This window comes from Drosophila subpulchrella, chromosome 2L (genome assembly GCF_014743375.2).
Source record: "Drosophila subpulchrella strain 33 F10 #4 breed RU33 chromosome 2L, RU_Dsub_v1.1 Primary Assembly, whole genome shotgun sequence".
NCBI classification, from domain to species: domain Eukaryota; kingdom Metazoa; phylum Arthropoda; class Insecta; order Diptera; family Drosophilidae; genus Drosophila; species Drosophila subpulchrella.
The window spans coordinates 23,363,274-23,379,334 of record NC_050610.1 but is presented as its reverse complement, the minus strand read 5'-3'; the positions used below and the strand labels follow the sequence as shown (position 1 = coordinate 23,379,334).

General features: G+C 38.5%; 1 protein-coding gene across 1 annotated transcript; it reads left to right on the top strand.

Moving 5' to 3' along the window:
- The first annotated feature begins 4,212 nt into the window (after window positions 1-4,212).
- On the top strand, window positions 4,213-5,638 carry LOC119547554. The gene is made up of 2 exons (XM_037854454.1): window positions 4,213-4,245; window positions 4,306-5,638. Exon 2 carries the CDS (start codon window positions 4,310-4,312, stop codon window positions 5,636-5,638), a length of 1,329 nt encoding a protein of 442 aa, XP_037710382.1. The 5' UTR covers window positions 4,213-4,245; window positions 4,306-4,309.
- The last annotated feature ends 10,423 nt before the right edge of the window (window positions 5,639-16,061 follow it).

The following is a 16,061-nucleotide window of genomic DNA, read 5'->3' as shown; positions in this document are numbered from 1 at the left end:
CAGGGATTCTCCAGAAGGTTGTGTTAATTACAATTAATTATCATTTATATTATTTTAATAACTGAGGAATTATATAGGCTTTGTATCACTTGGATTTTAAAATCACATATAAATGTCAGTTTAGGTGTCTAAAAGTATGCAACAATATTTATTAACTCACAAGTACAATAAATGTACTTGTATTCCAAAAGACGATCCCTTATTGACTGCATACTTTTAGGTTCCTAAAATGACATTTAAAAGAAGTTTTAAAACCCTAGCAATGACGATGGCACCCCTAATAATAAAAACCTTTAATTAAAATGTTTATTTCATTTGAATAAGTAAAACTCAGCTTAAGGATTCCTAGAAAACTCAAGATGTATTGACTTAAAAATACCCATTGACCAATAAATTTATTTAACTAGAGTCGTATTTACTTTTCCTAATTAGTGATAATCAATAAGCAAACAGCAGCTTAGATGGGTTCCCAGCCCCCAAAACGGTTGACAGTTTTCCGTCTCACATTTCAGGAGGCTTATTCAGCTCTTGATGTTGACTAAGAAGAAACCGAGGAATAACTTCAAAGTAATGTTAGGTAAAGTTAAAAAGGGAACATTTATTAAATTCCACTTAACTTCCCTGACGGTCTTTAGTCGCTCCACTCTACTATAGTCAGTCAGCCGGGGGGAAATTCTCGGGAAAAGAGCGGGGAAAGAGCGGGGAAAGCCAACTAAGAAGTTTGAGCTGCTGTTGATGTTTTCGCTGGCATATTTCCCGTGCCTTTTCATCTCTTCAAAACTGCCAACATAGCTGGTCGGTCTCCAAAGGGACGAAGTTCAAGAGTTCGTCGGCAATAACTTTGAATAGGAGAGACACATCTAGCTACCAAATTGTTTGTCATCAAATTATGTATATGGTCGATTGTTTTCGGTTCTCGGCTTTTTTGAAGGAATTCAGTGGGGTGAAAACCACGACGACAGGGTGGAAACCAAAAAACGGGCATCATTAAAATGCTGTTACCGAGCCTTTGGTCTCCGGTCTCTGGTCTCTGGGTTCAGTATTCTGGACTGTGGACTCTGGACTTTGGGCAATGCCATGGCTTGACCCCGAAACTCTTCTGTGTCGACAGAGGGCAACCGCAACCAAGATTGTTCAGGCATATACCCTTTTTTAATTTGCAACATGTCATTGGCAGAAAGACAAGTAAAAGGGAGGTGGGGGATATACCCTGCCACGCCCCCCGCCAGCTCACGCTTTGTTGCCCCTTTTGTTGGTGGGCCTTCTCTCGGTTTTTCCCAACGCTCCTTTTTTGCGCTTTGGCCAAATAACCCAAGCAAAAACAGAATTAGCAGCAACGCCGACGACAGCGACGGGAAAAACACAAGATGGAGCGCAGGCAAAACAGGACACGGCCGAAATTCACGGCGAGGTGTGGATTAAAAGTTATGATAGTATTACGAATATTTCCGAGAGATATTTCCACTTCATATAGGTCAAAAGGGTCCCGAAATCTCCATAAAATCACCAAATCACTAATAGAAGTGCCTAAAAGTATGCAACAAAATATTTGGAAACCAAAAGTCCAATGAATATGTTCTCTAAAAGTTTTTGTTCTGTTTTTACTGCATACTTTTACACAGAAAATGAAAAAAACCTCAGTCATTATTGTGGCACTTCCCATATTTCATTTATTGTATATTTAAAGTTTTCACATTCAATTAATTTATTCAAGACTTTAGTACCGAGTTTGTTTTTTTTATAGTCAATGCTGATGATACACAATATATGTAAATCTTTCATTTTTAGGTATTTGTTAATTTTAAATTGTAAAATTATACTGCTAGTCAATACAGAGTTGACTGACACGTCGAATAGGGAAATATCCTTATTTTTAGTAAGATTTTCATAAGCAATCTTCTGTTTTCACATATGGCACACATCTGTATGATTTATTTCCCAAGTTTCCATTTTGTAATCAATTCTTGCGAACAAATCTTTCAGTCGACCTACGATGGTCACCGCAAAAACATATACAGTGTGATAGACGATGGGAAATGACCAAAAAAAAGAAAAGGCAAGAGAGAAAGGTAGGTGGTTCTGGGGAAAAAGGGAAAACAAAGGAAGGGAGGAAAAGGGGAGATTCGGGAGCAAGTGGGACAGCAGATACAATGTCATACAAATGACCCATATTAAATTTATTACGGCTCCGGGAACAGCACAATGAAATTCAATAGCCCGGAGAGGAGAAAACCTAATGGCAGGCAAAACAAATCAGCACCGCCTAAACCGGCAGACTTATGTTCACATAAGAATATATATTGTGCTATATATAGGAAGTGGTTGGGGGTATACCCTTATAGAGCGAGGGGAAAGCGGAATGCAAATCAGCTTAAAGTCGATTTTTTGGGTAAACTTTTTCCTCTCACTTTTCGTTTTCCGATTATATTTTGTTTCCGTTACTTTTTGGTTACTCCTGGTCGGCTTCCCAAATTGATTTATAATCCTGTCTCGAATTTCCCCCCTTATATTCGGGTGCTGTGGCTGGGTATTTTTAAAGAATGTTTTGCCCCTCCAGCGCAACACTCAGATTTTAATGAAATATTTCAATTACTTTGCGATTAATTGGGAAAACATTTCCCAGCAGCATATTCAAGGTGACGCGTCGCAGCGATTCGTGCTCAGTGGCACCGAATTTTCTTTTTGTTTACCTGCGACATGTGCACGAAGCCCATTATCCTGCAGCTAATTAAGAAACGTGAGACAAATGACAAGCGACTGGATAAAGTGTGGTATGCGACAGCCTCGAAAGAGACATGTACAAATAAAAATGAAAGACAGCAATACTTAAGCAAGATATTGATGGAATATATGAACGAGATTAGAAATACTCAGGGTGTGTGGGTAAATAATAATAAAAGGGTAGTGTTCAAAATATGTAACAAATAAATATCCTATATGACAAGACAACAGTACAATTTCGTAGAAAGAAATAGTTGTCCCTTAACAGTACCTATACTACTCCAGTGTTTTTCTAGAGCTTTTTCCTTATTTTTATGGATTCATGTTCTTTGAGTGATGGAAAAAGATTAAAATATAAAAATTTGTGTATTTAAGAAATCAATCTCAAAATAAAAGCTTTTATTTAAAGAAACTGTTTATTATAATACTGTTTAAAAATATGTTTTTAATCACTTACATTTTTAAAAATATTTTATAATTGTGCAAAACAGTTACTATAATAGATTTGCAATGAATTTAATATTTTTTAATTTTTTTTACAGTTCAAGTATCTTACCCAAAGATCAAGTATACCCCACTTTATGCAAGAATGAGAAGCAAAATAAAACACATAAGCTTAGAAACACATACCCGGCCAATACAGAAGTACATAAAAGCGTGCTGGGCTTAAGACTGTAGCAGGAAATTTATTAATTATCAACTGGCCGAGGTTGAGATTGTAGACATTCTGCCACTTTGGCCTCGAAGGGTCGAGGGAGGAGGTCGCCAGCCCGACAAACACCCACCCAAACACACAGACAATCACAGCAAAGTCCTGATTGGCATTTAAAGCTCTTTAGGATAGCTCTCCAAGCCATCCATCGAATCGAAGGATCTTAGGAAGGGGGGCCCAGGAGATGCCGAGGAGGCTGACAGCAAAAATCGAAGTGAAGTGACTACATTGAGCCTCAGCTGAGCTGCTTAACGCTGCCAGAGTTCTGACATAATCCATGCAATTGTAAATTTAATAAGGCCAACAGAAAAGGGGCAACAGGCGTGGCCCCGGGATTTGTTGTCGTGGTGTTCCATCTCGAGACAGTGAGGAGTCGAGCCAATTAAGCGATCCGAGGGCTGTGGTCATGGGCTTTAAGAAATTAGCCAGGAAAACTCTCAAGTGCCCAAGTGCACCGCCAAGAGCTTGAAAACTTAAACCAATTCCCCTTATGCGGATTCCTTTAGAGCAGGAGTTATGGAAAATAAGCAAGAGCGAATTTAAAGAACCTGCAGATTAGGTAAAACGAGTAGATTTAAAATATCGAATGTCCTTCGGTTGTTTAAAGTAAATATACAAACATGTCCTTTGTCTTCAAGGGACAGTCAGTGCAAATAACCGCATAGGTTTTATTTAAAGAAACCACATTTAAATTTATTAAATCAAGTTGCCTTTGTTCGTTACTTCAAAGGTTGTAAATGAAGCAAGAAAAATATTCAGTCGATAAAGCAGAAGATTATATGTCAAAAAACGTGTGATCAAAAATTTAAAAGGTTTTTAATAGATGCCACAACAAAACTAAGTCTAATATTTACTCTTTTTATAAAGATCAGCATCATGACATCAGAAATCGTGAAAGCCGTATGTTTAAAACTGGTAGAATTTAGAGTGATGGACAATTCGGAGAAATCGGCTAAGAACTTTGCCGAAGATATGCTCTCGAATATGGATCTGTTTTGGGATGGAAAACTGGTGGATGGCCTTCTGGGCTATCTGAAGCACCCAAAGTTCTTGAGGGAGCCCCGTCAATGTGTGAAGTCCTTGAGGGTCCTGCTTGAGATGACCACTCACTGCACTGAAGAGAATTCAAGGCGTCTGGCATTGGGAACGAATATCCTCCATTTCCTAAAAGATATCCTGGAAACCCCGAAAATCCGCGAACTTATCGTGCGCACCTCGCTGGATTTGATCAGCAATCTAGTCCTGTCTGGTTGGCAAGCTCGTGCTGCCGTCGAATCGGATGTACTCGTTGCACTGCTGAAGCTAATGAATCCCCATCGGAAGGACCCCCAGAAGTTCAATGCCTTGTTGGCTCAGATATTATGGTTCCTATATAAAATGCTTGGGTACAAAGTGCCGTTTCCCAATAAGATTGCCCTCGTTGCAATAGCCGTAGCCCTGGAGAAACACTTGCTTCCCAACAGAGATGTGAATATAATCCTGCTCCTATTAAGACTGGCTCGTCTTGTCTCGGAATATAACTCGGTTACGCTGCCGGCGATGATTTACTCGGGTCTATTTGAAAGAGTGGCTCCTTTCGTCCTGAGTCCTGTGACGGAGATCAAACGGGAAGCCATCTTCATTTTGGCCAACACCTGTGAGCAGCCTCGCAAAAGAAGAAAGGATTTACTGTATCGGTTTCCCAAGATCATTATTCTCTATATCAATGATTTCTTCCTTTCGGGAACCGTGGAATTTCGCGTCTTGATGCATCAGCTGCTGGGTGTTATCATCGAAAATAAGTGTATTAGGACGGATATGATGCTGCGCCTCATCCCAAAGATCATTTGGTGTGCAAGTAAAAGAGAACCGGAGCTGGAAGTCCGCCGGGCAGCAGGATGGACCCTGGCCAGCCTGGCTATCCACTTAGAGCCCAAGAACTTCTCACTTTTCATCAAATTCGGTGGCTATCATGTGCTCTGCCAGGTGCTAATTAGCGATCCACCGGCCAAACTTTTGCAAAATATCCTGGCTGTTTTTCTAAAGCTCATCAGATCCCATCCCGACATGAAGCCCTTTCTTTTAAGTGTGTTGCGGCACTGCGGGGTTTGGCCCATTCTTCAGAAGTTACTTGACAGTGAAAACCCCGCAGTCAACACTCTAGCCACTTTGCTGTGCCTTTATGGAGAGACGAATATATATTGTGTTGGGTGGATGGTTAACTAATTATGAAATAACCATAAGTCGATTGGAATGTAGAATTAAACCCAATCACAAAGAACTGTCATTTGAATAAATTCGTTTTAATTTTGTTCTCTGTCCCAAGCTGTAGTGTTCATATCGTAATGTAATCTACTTAATTGTCTTAAATAATAATTTTACAATCCACAGAGTGTTTATAATTATATTATTATATTTATTACTTGTCATCTGTCAACTTTAACAAAGGTTTTATATCTCCTAAAATTATTTGCATAAATTTATTACCAGTCTGAAAAAAAAACCCCTGCTTAAATCAAATTTAGTTACAAGGTTTGAGTAGGGTTAAAAAAGCTTTTACCCGTCAGATGGCCAAGTGTAACCCTTATTAAAATGTCTCCCAATTTTATGTCAAACAACGCACACATTTTCAGTTTATTTTGGGCTGCAAACGATTCAATTATTATTACACACGCTAATTGAATGGCTACCAATCTATGCTAATACATATATTATTTATGCATTTTTCCGAAAATTTGTTTTACTTCCCATTGTTGTTGGCTTACATTTGCGAGGAGAAAACCATAAAAGTTGCTCTGCTGTTGCCGCTTTTACCATTTCAATTTGTTTGTTGATTTTTTTGTGTGTTTCAACATTTTTTTTCCCGTTGCGGTTGTCGTTGCGAGTGTTTGTGCGAATTTACATTTTCGTTTTTGCGCAAAAATTTTCCAAACTAATTGTATGTAAATATGTCAAATGTATGTCGTCAACACCTGCATATTTGTGTGCGTGCGGCAATGGGGTGTGTTTGTATTGCATATTGACAATTTCATAAATGCGGTAACATTTTCAATTAAATATGCGCAGCACCGGCAAACACAGCTGCACAAATCGCCACACACACATTTTTGTGCCACGCCCCCATAGAGAAAGTCCACCCACCCCCCATATGCGCCATCAATCCTTGGAAAGTCGATTGATGCGATATGTACAATGTACATATGTGCAGGTGTGCAGCTTTTTGGTCGGTTACAAATTGCAAATCAATCAATAAATAATTGAAATGAAAATCATTTTGCTGGTTTCAACTTATCTTCTGCAGACTCTTGCTCCGCACTTGCCCCTATGCGATGCGTTTCGATTCGTTTCGATTCGGTTTGGCTGGGTTTGGTTGGGATAGGTTTGGTTTGACTACGTATGCAAATGGGCAAAATTGTGTACATCTATCACTGGGATCGCATCAGAGCCCAAATCGAAATGGCCCAGACAGAACTGGGAAGCTGGGGAACTGGGAAACTGGGCGGAAAGGTGACAGACACCAGGAGCAGAGAATAAATTGAGAGTCCTTCGCCAGGTGTGTGAGATTAGTGATGAACTAAACTATGGCAATACTTCCTATTTCCACCCACTCAAAGCTATACATTTATTTAAAACGTTTGTACCTATAATAATTTGGCCTACAAATGTAATCAATATTTCTTAATTGTTCATATCAATTGGTCTAAAAAATATATGTATATTTGGTATATTTGGATTTCTTAGGAACAATTCAGAATCCATAATTATCCAGTAATTATATAGTATAATTATATAATTCTTATTACCCTTACATCATAACATTAGATAGCTATAATTATTTTTATTACATTATTTATTATTCGGTTTCGGTTTTTAATTCAGTTTTAAATACTTATCATAGAAGTTCAATCAGCCTGCAGTTTTGTTTTTATGTTGTCAAAAGCAGGACTTCAATCTTTAATCAATCGGAGACTTAAGTATATATACCCTCAACTCCCAAATCCCTAAAATACTTACCTTCCTGTTGAATTCCGATTGCCTTATGTTACAGATTTGAATTTTAATTGTATAATAAAAGTGTTTATTTATTTGGTTCGAAAACCAATTTCATAAAATTCACTCTGGCTTTTTATTTTATTGGAAATAATGCTGATAACCGATTTGGCGCCTGCCCAAGCCAAAATGTTTGTCATTTTCAATTTGAAATTCTGTCAAAATCTCGCCATGGGGGTGGGGGGGTTGCCACTTGCCTCAACTTGTGTGCCGGGGGAAAATTCGCTTAGCCAGCCACTCCAGTGAGCTGCTGCATCTACGGGTTAAATTTAATTTCCAAAAAGTTCCCATTTTGTTTCTCCTTTTACTTGCCGCTTTTTTGCTATATTTTTCTTGTTTTTTTTGTTATTCGCGACGCTTTGTTTTTGTCGTTATGCCAAAATCCCGCACAAATCCTTTGAGCCAGCACACGAACAGCTGCTTTTGGCCAGAGTCATATGGTTGTTGGCCCGCCGCTTTTGTTGTTTTAAGCGTTGCTGCATTGGTTGCAGATTTACGCACCAACAAATCGTTGAATTTTATTTTGCACCAGAATAGGACGCAATTTTTCTGGAAAACAGAAAGGAACAGGGGCAGGACCAAAGGGCGCGACATTTTCAATTTGGCCCGTGCACTTTGGCCCTCTGTGTTCGGCTCGATGCCCATCGATCCGATCTTGATTGCATTTTGTAAATACAAACAGCAGTAGGCTAGACAAAACGCACACACATCGCACAATATCCACCCGCTGCGGCGACAATTCAATCAATTTGGACACCTGACAGGTGAGTTCAGGTGACAATTCTCAGCAGGTCTCTCTGCCTGTTTATTTGTCTTGAATCAACTTAAATATTTTACTTGAAGGCCTGTTCATTTTCCATGAGATGACTGGTCATAATCAATTAATTTGTCTAACAATTGAGGGTTTGTGCTGTAAGGAAATTCACAAATAGTTATGCTTGCTTAGCAAACTTGAAGCCCACATTGCGTATGACTAATTTTTGTAATACAAATTTGGAAATCGTTAGAAATTTACAAAGACAAGACAAATTTTACTTAAATGTTAACTTAAAGGTATATTATTTTGTTCTTTGTGGTAGGCAATATAAACTAACATCATTGAGAATTGAAGCCCACAGTGGGTATGATTAATCTGTAAGCCTTAAATATTGAATTGTAAAAATATAGTCCTTCGGATTTTCTTTTTATTAATAGATTTGACTTGATTTATTTCATAATTTACCTGTTTATTTTGTCTTAAGCTGAACGTACTAAATAAACCTTTCTTAATTTAGTAATGTTGTCTATCTGATTTTAATCACCTTACTTTCACGGCCTTAATAGCCTCGCCCATTTAAAGTACATATAGATATTTAGCGAGTAATTTATTCCTCAGTAACCGTAATTTCAAGGACCTTTCATGAGGGCTCGAAACGTTTTTAATTTCTAAATAAACTTTGCGGCTGTGCCAAGGAAGCCGTGTTGGCGATGGCGTGTCAAGAGCAGGTCCTGCCACCAGGACTGGAAAGGGTAAAGGGAAAAGGGTAAGGGGATAAGGGGCAGGTCCTCCTCTGCGGGCCATCACACAGAACCTTGCAATCTAAATAAAGCTGATGCCGAAAAATAACCCGAAAACCCTTGAACCGAACTTTTCCCACTTGCAGCGGCGCAAATGAAGTGCCACATGAGCAAATGCGAATGGTAGTGCGGGTGTAAAAGCGAGTGCAAGTGCATTTGAGCGAGTGCTAGGGCGAGTGTGATTGTGCAAGTGTTTTTATTAAAACGGAATGACAAAGTTTTCCCTCGAACAGAAGCTGCCGTTTCCAACAGTTTTCCAGCCCGAGAGCCAGAGCCCAAAACCCAACAACGTCAACAACAGCCAAAAGCTAATTTACACTTTTGTTGTTTCGGCTACTTTATAGACGGCATCGTATGTTCCTCGGTCTGTGTATGTAACGCCATAATGGAAAAACTATTTTGCGAGGAACAAATGTTGTCAAAAAATTTGTGAATGCTAAAAAACAGTCAAGTGACTGTGTGAATAAAGGAGGCGGGGTTCTGCGGTTCATGGGAAAACAAAAAAAACGAAGTGGTTATAAAAATGAAAAACGGAAGAAAAAAATCAAATCAAATGTGTGAACTTTAACACTATTTACCGCCCGAAAAGAGTGTGCAGCGGAAAAAGTTTATTCATTTAGCTCAACGAGCGCAGACGGCAACAGCCATCCGCCAATTCAGTGCCACGCCCCCATTTCCCATTTCCCAACTCCCTCCACTCGATCCATAGAGCCTTTCGAGCTCATTTTGCACACAAGTGGTCTCAATTTAAATTACGTATGCCGTGTAAGCTCATTAGACTTGATACTGATATGGATGCGGATACCCACATAGTCACAGTTTTATTTTTTATGTATTTATATTTAGGTTTCTCCTTGTCTGTGCACACCTTTGGCATTCGTCTGGCTTAAAAGGATACGTCTCAATTAAAATGTACTTTTATAACCTTCATATTTCCACTTGGTATCGCACGAAGAAAATGTACTGCCTTAAATGTAAGTGAATGTATATGTACATATTTCCAAAAAAATATATATTTAATGTTTATTTTGTTACGCTGGTTAAAAGGATGAAGTATAACCTGCAAAATATAAATCCTTGGAAAAATTATTAGTTATTTATTTAATAATTTTGAGTGTGAACAGTGTGGTTCCTTGTCTGTACATACCATTTTCAGTCCTTAAAGGATACGTCTTAATCAAAACGTATTTCCATAACATTTATATTTAATTTTAGACCCAACTTCAGCCTGGTTTAGTCAAAATTAAATCAGATTAGAGGAATTACAAATGTTTTTAATTTTTGTTTTTAGGAACCTAATTTAAAAGCTCTCAAAAATTTTAGACAGGAGGCTAACATTAATCATAAATATGATTATGATATTATAATATGATGATAAGATAATATGATAAGATGAACAGATATGATCAGTTGATAAGATATGATGATATGATCATAGATGAAGTATTACTATTACTTGAAGCTATATGGCTACTAATTTACCATACATTTTGAACCACCAATCTGATAGTTTATCATTATAGATATTTCCAGCTGATCTCCTGTCTTATACTCATACTTTCAGATCTATCTAAGGATCTATTCCACATCCATCTCCACTCCTAAGTATATTCCCCCGAAAACATGTCTGCGACACTGGTCGTGTAGTTGGCACCCTGTCAGCGGTGAAAAATTTATGTGGATGTGAGTGAAAAAGAAAACCAGCCACCTACCACCAGAATGAAAACAGGGAAAATGCTACAAGCCGGCCAGTGGTGCAAAAAGAGCCTGCTGTCCAGGAAAATGGCTGGGAAAAAAAGCGCGAAAATCTGTGGCGAGTCAATGTGGGTGACCAACTCTTTCGCAATTTTTTCCCCAGCAAACTAAATTGGTTAAGGTGTGGGCGATGGTGGTGGTCATAGTTATTCTAGCGGTTCTAGTTGTCCTGATTCAACTCGCTTGGGTTAATTGTTTTTATTTCGCTAACTCGTCGCGAGAAGCGTGAAAAAATTCAACGAAACGAAACCCAAACCACCGCAGAGCTTTGAATAACTTTCAGCTGCCGCAAAATATTGGCTTAACGTGCCGGGCGTTATATTTTCGGTTAGCATGCAAAAAAAGAAGGGAACCAAGAAAAAAACAGTGGCAAACAAAGGGAATATAAGTAAGAGTGAAAGAAAAGACCCGTGGCTAAGCTGGAATATGCGGTGTGGCCAAAAGAGCAGGTCTCTAAAAAACCCCCCATTTTCTCCACTCGGCCCAAGTTCATTTGCAGTTTTTCTCCGCTAAACCAAGTACAACACAAATAATGTTTAGGCTTCTTTTGGAAGGTGGATTGCAGCAGAGTTGGCAAAAAGTTATGAATGGGCTGAATGCGAATGATGAATGATGTGGAACTGCAGACTGATCCAAAGCCAATAGCTTCCGTGAATGATAAATGTAAAAGCTGTGACATAAAAAGTGTCTTATGGCGGTTTTAAAGCCATTCAAATTGGGCTCGAGGCAAAAAGCCTATGCCGAGTTCCAAAAAAAATGGTTTGGTAAGCCGCAGGGTTTTTTTTTACAACTATTCATACTAAGAATTTCAATACCATACGAACTTACAAACCTTTTTCAGTATTTAAAAGTGAATTAAATATTTTTAGTAGTTTATTTTGATACTTATTTCAATACCGCACAAACATTTGAAAATAAATTAAATCTTTTTTGGAGTTTATTTCGATAGTTATGCATACCTCTCGTAGCTCCCACACTTCTATTGATACACGGTGGTTTTCATACCGATTCAATTCGTATCGGATCGTGTATCTAATTAAATATTATAGGTTGTTCAAACAAAAACACGTTGGCCATGAGCACCAATATCAGTTAAAGTAGTCCTTTTAATCTTTTTAACAACTTACCCCTTTATTGACTTAAATGTATTTATTTTGAGGCCTTTTGTTTGGCTTGCTGTTGTTACTGGTTGTTCGGCGCAATTACACAGTCGCCTATGTAGTTAAACCCTTTTTATTTCCTTGGGTTTTTGTGTTTTGCTTGCATTTTCTCGTTTTTCAACTTCTCCATTGCAATGGCAACAATTGCTGTTTGCTGCCCCTGTGGTTGTTGGCCATTTCTCCATTTCTCCCCCCAGAGCGCATGTATTCCCTATAAATTTTTTACGATTTTATGCAATTGTATAGTTTGCGAAAAGTTTGTTGCAGCCATTTTTCGGTGCCGCCGTCGTGGCATTGTTTTAAACAAAAACAACAATGGCGACTACAATGCACCAGTCGACCCAGAGCGACACGCCCACTGGCCGCCCATCCGCCCTAACGCCCCCTTAACATCCTTTAACCATGGGTCGCCGCAAAACGCGCCGAACAAATGAACTCGAATGTCCTTTATATGCGTTCAGTGTTTATTGTGCCATTTTCTAGGCTCTGCGCTAGAAACTTGGCAACAATTTGTTGGAGCTTCTGCTTTTGCCTCTGCTGGTGGGAAAAAAGAATGCCAGTGCATCTTCAAGGCCCCACTGGCGGACCAGCACAGGCCCACATCGATCCGTTTCGCAAAAGCTTTTGGATTAAATTCTACATAATTCATGGCTATTCTTGCATCAAAAAAAAAAAAACCTGAGAACCCAACAAAATTCTAGACTTTAATGCGGCCAAGTCCTAGATGAGTTCGGCCGGAAGTTGGAAGTTAGCGGAAAAGTTTGTGACACATTGTATCCCTTCTTGTTTGCTGACAAAAAGTGACTGCTTGAACTACTAAACATTTTTGCTGATTGTGTTGCTCGAATTGTTTTGATTCAAACGGAAATAAATAGTTTGTCTCTTAAAAAAAACTTGAAATTGTTTATTATTTCTTTAAGATAATTAATTTATAACATTTTTAAAATATTTAACATTCTACCTCAAAGTGGCTTGGCTAATATATATCTTAATAATATGTTTATTTTCTCAAGCTTGGTTCCAAAAATGTAATGCCTGGTAAATAAAAATCTTTATATATCTGCTTCGCATAAGTACTAAGTATAAATACAGCAAAAGACAGCCTTTTAAAAAATGAATTCCTTACCTTTTTGACTGGCATTTTTCATTTAAGTAAAAGCTGCAGACCCCCTGATCTTTTCACTTCTTCTCTGTAAAATACGCATATTTTGTTTGCCATTAAAAAAATACAGAATTCTGCCCCATTCATCAATTAAATATTTCGCTTGTTCAGCTATGGGCCATGGGGGCTACGGCTATGGCTATGGCATTTTTTAAAGCTTTATTAAGCAACTGCAATGCATCCGATGTGGAATTATATTGGCACTGCCAGCCACCGACTCCCCCGCCCTTCAAAGCCCCCTTCCCCAGCCATCCAGTTGTCGCGGCTTCCTTTCATAGACAAATATTGCACTGGCAGATGCCCTGCAGCGGACCTTCTGCACTTTCCTCATGAACAGGCACGTACTTTCATACCCTTGCGGGGGATATTACAGCTCCACTCGGCTGTTTCGTAATGCAGACAGCTGTGACCCTACAAATGTCAAATGAATAAGATAATTTATGGCTTTGCCAAGGTATTTATTATGCACGATTATCGCTTATAGTTGCACTTTTATTAGTTGCTTAATAGGATATGTCAGTTATGATATATACTATCCACATACTTAATTGAAAATAAATGTTCTTATTGTTTTTCAAACGGTCAACCATTTAGCTACAATATTTATGTGAAATTAAAAAAATATTTCGTTTTAGGTTGTATGTTGTCTATAGCATCTAATATATCAAGTACAGTTTGGAAACTATTTCATGAAGAATTTCCTAAAATTTAACTCAATGTAGTATGTTCCTTCTAATGACATATAAGATAGCTGTTCCTAAAATACTTACGAGGGCATTCAGGTAATATCAGATTTCAATAGTTAGATATTGGATCTATAAGATCGATCATGATCTACAAGCAGATATATTTATTGGAACAAGATGGTATTCTGGGATATTTTTCAAGAACCTACGTATTTTTAGGAATCTGAACCACAAGCACTAGATAGAACCGAACGAGAATTGGTACCAGTGCGTTAAAAAAGGGTATTAACACTTTGACTTTCGGAGGCATGTCTACTTTCCCGTTTTTTTTAATGTCGCTTTCAACGATCTGCGGAGCCTGCTCACATGCCACCCGGCTCGGGCCCCCTTTTCCGAGGGCTCAGGCTCACCCCCCTTTACACAGCGTGGAAATGTCGCGGCTTTTGCTTTCCTCTGCTTTTATTTCAGCTGATTTTTTTATTATGGCTCTTTTTGTTTTGCCGTGCCGCTGTTGTATTGCCGTTGCACTGCCCTTGCCGTTCTGTTCCTGGCCCGGTGGTCAGTTACGGCCACGATGGCCGCGGAGAACGGCCGGTTTATATTGAAAAATTTGAATGCTAGTAAAAAGTTTTAATTGTCGCCGCCACGGCTGTCACATGTTGGCCTGCACGGCGGGGTCATTTAAAAATGCAGCCGCCACCGATGCCTGTTATTGTTAACAATATTTTTCAATACAATTTTCCCTTGATTAAAATATGCAATGCACTTGTTTTCCGCCGGGGCATTCGGCCAATCTATGCCGGCTTAAAGTCGGTGCCATTCTCCTGGCTGCCCATTAATAGTGGCCTGTTTGGTGCCCCATATAAGACGCATTTAAATAAATTTATACATATATTTACAAAATAAAATGCAGCCAGGGATATTTTGCCATCCTGCTCCAGTTTCATGTTTCCAAAAATAAAAAATCTCGCGCCCTTTTCGTTTACTTTGTGCATTTATAATTTACACTCTTCGCCTTGTCTTGCTGGTTGTTTATCTCCCGGCTCGAAAAGTTCGAACTGGCTAAAAGTTTTTAATGAGCAACGACGTTGGACGTCATCGTCTTGGCCCGAAACCCCCGAAAACCCCCTTAAACCCCCTTAAAATTGCACGAGGAATTTCTTGCTGAAATTTGTTGTGCATCTTCGCGAAATGTTGAAGTGAAATCGTGACAGAAAGTTGGGTGGCTTAGTGGGGGGACAAACAATTATCAAAAGCTTTAAGTTTTCCCAGAAATGTTATATTTTAATCAAAAGCTTATCCAATTACGTTGCCAGCGAGAATCTTGGCCAAGCTTGATCAAGTCAATTTATTCTTTTTGCTACAATCTTTTCTTTTGTAATTGTACTATTGTAAGATTAAAATGTTGAACATGTCCTAAAAATGTATACAAATAATTGAATAAGTTTCGAGTATTTAAAAAAAAGTATTATTAAAATAAATTCAAGATCTATGCGTAGGTACCTTCATTTATTTATTTTTTATTTATTGTACTCTGTTGCCAAAAGTTTAAAACTTAAGGTACAAGGAGGAATCGGGCATAGTTGCTAAGACTTTCGGCCGATTATTTATTTTTTATATTTGCCACTAATCGTAATTTGAGTCAAAGAAAAATATTTAAAGCTACAAAAGTTCTCTTTACGAAAAATATGGATATATAGAATATACAGAAGCAACAAAAATGTGTAGGAAAACAAACAAATTTAAAAATAAGTTCTCAATGCTTTACCATATTTATAAACACTAAAGATCATTCAATAAGTGGAAGGGCTTACATGGTTGTAAATACTTACCATAAAATTCACCTTTTGCCAATAAAAATAAAGAATTTAAAAAAATATATACATAGTATGTTCGCTGCTTAACTTTAAAGATACTTAAATTTTACTTGGCATACCTTTTTTCCGCAATCAGCTTATGATGCACAGCCCATTCACCTTTGTTCGAACCTTTCAAGATGATTTTCCTTCATTTATCCCACCGACTTCACATTTAATCTTTCGGTTTTCAAACGGCTGGCATGCAGCCCGTATTTATTATGGATGTGGCCGCTGCATGTTAATCTCTTAAAGTGTGGATCCGCATCCTTTCTGGCGGCGGGGGCGAAGTGCATTCAATTCCAAGTGCAGGTCAAGTGGCCGCCAAAGAAAAAGCCGCAACGTGAGCACATGGACATGGAAAACAAACGACTCTCCTTCGTCGCAGGAGGCTGCTCTTTTTAGACCACTATTCTTTTTAGA

Coding starts and splice junctions, on each gene's coding strand:
- LOC119547554 (XM_037854454.1), top strand. CDS start 4,310: ATGACATCAGAAATCGTGAAAGCCGTATGTTTAAAACTGGTAGAATTT.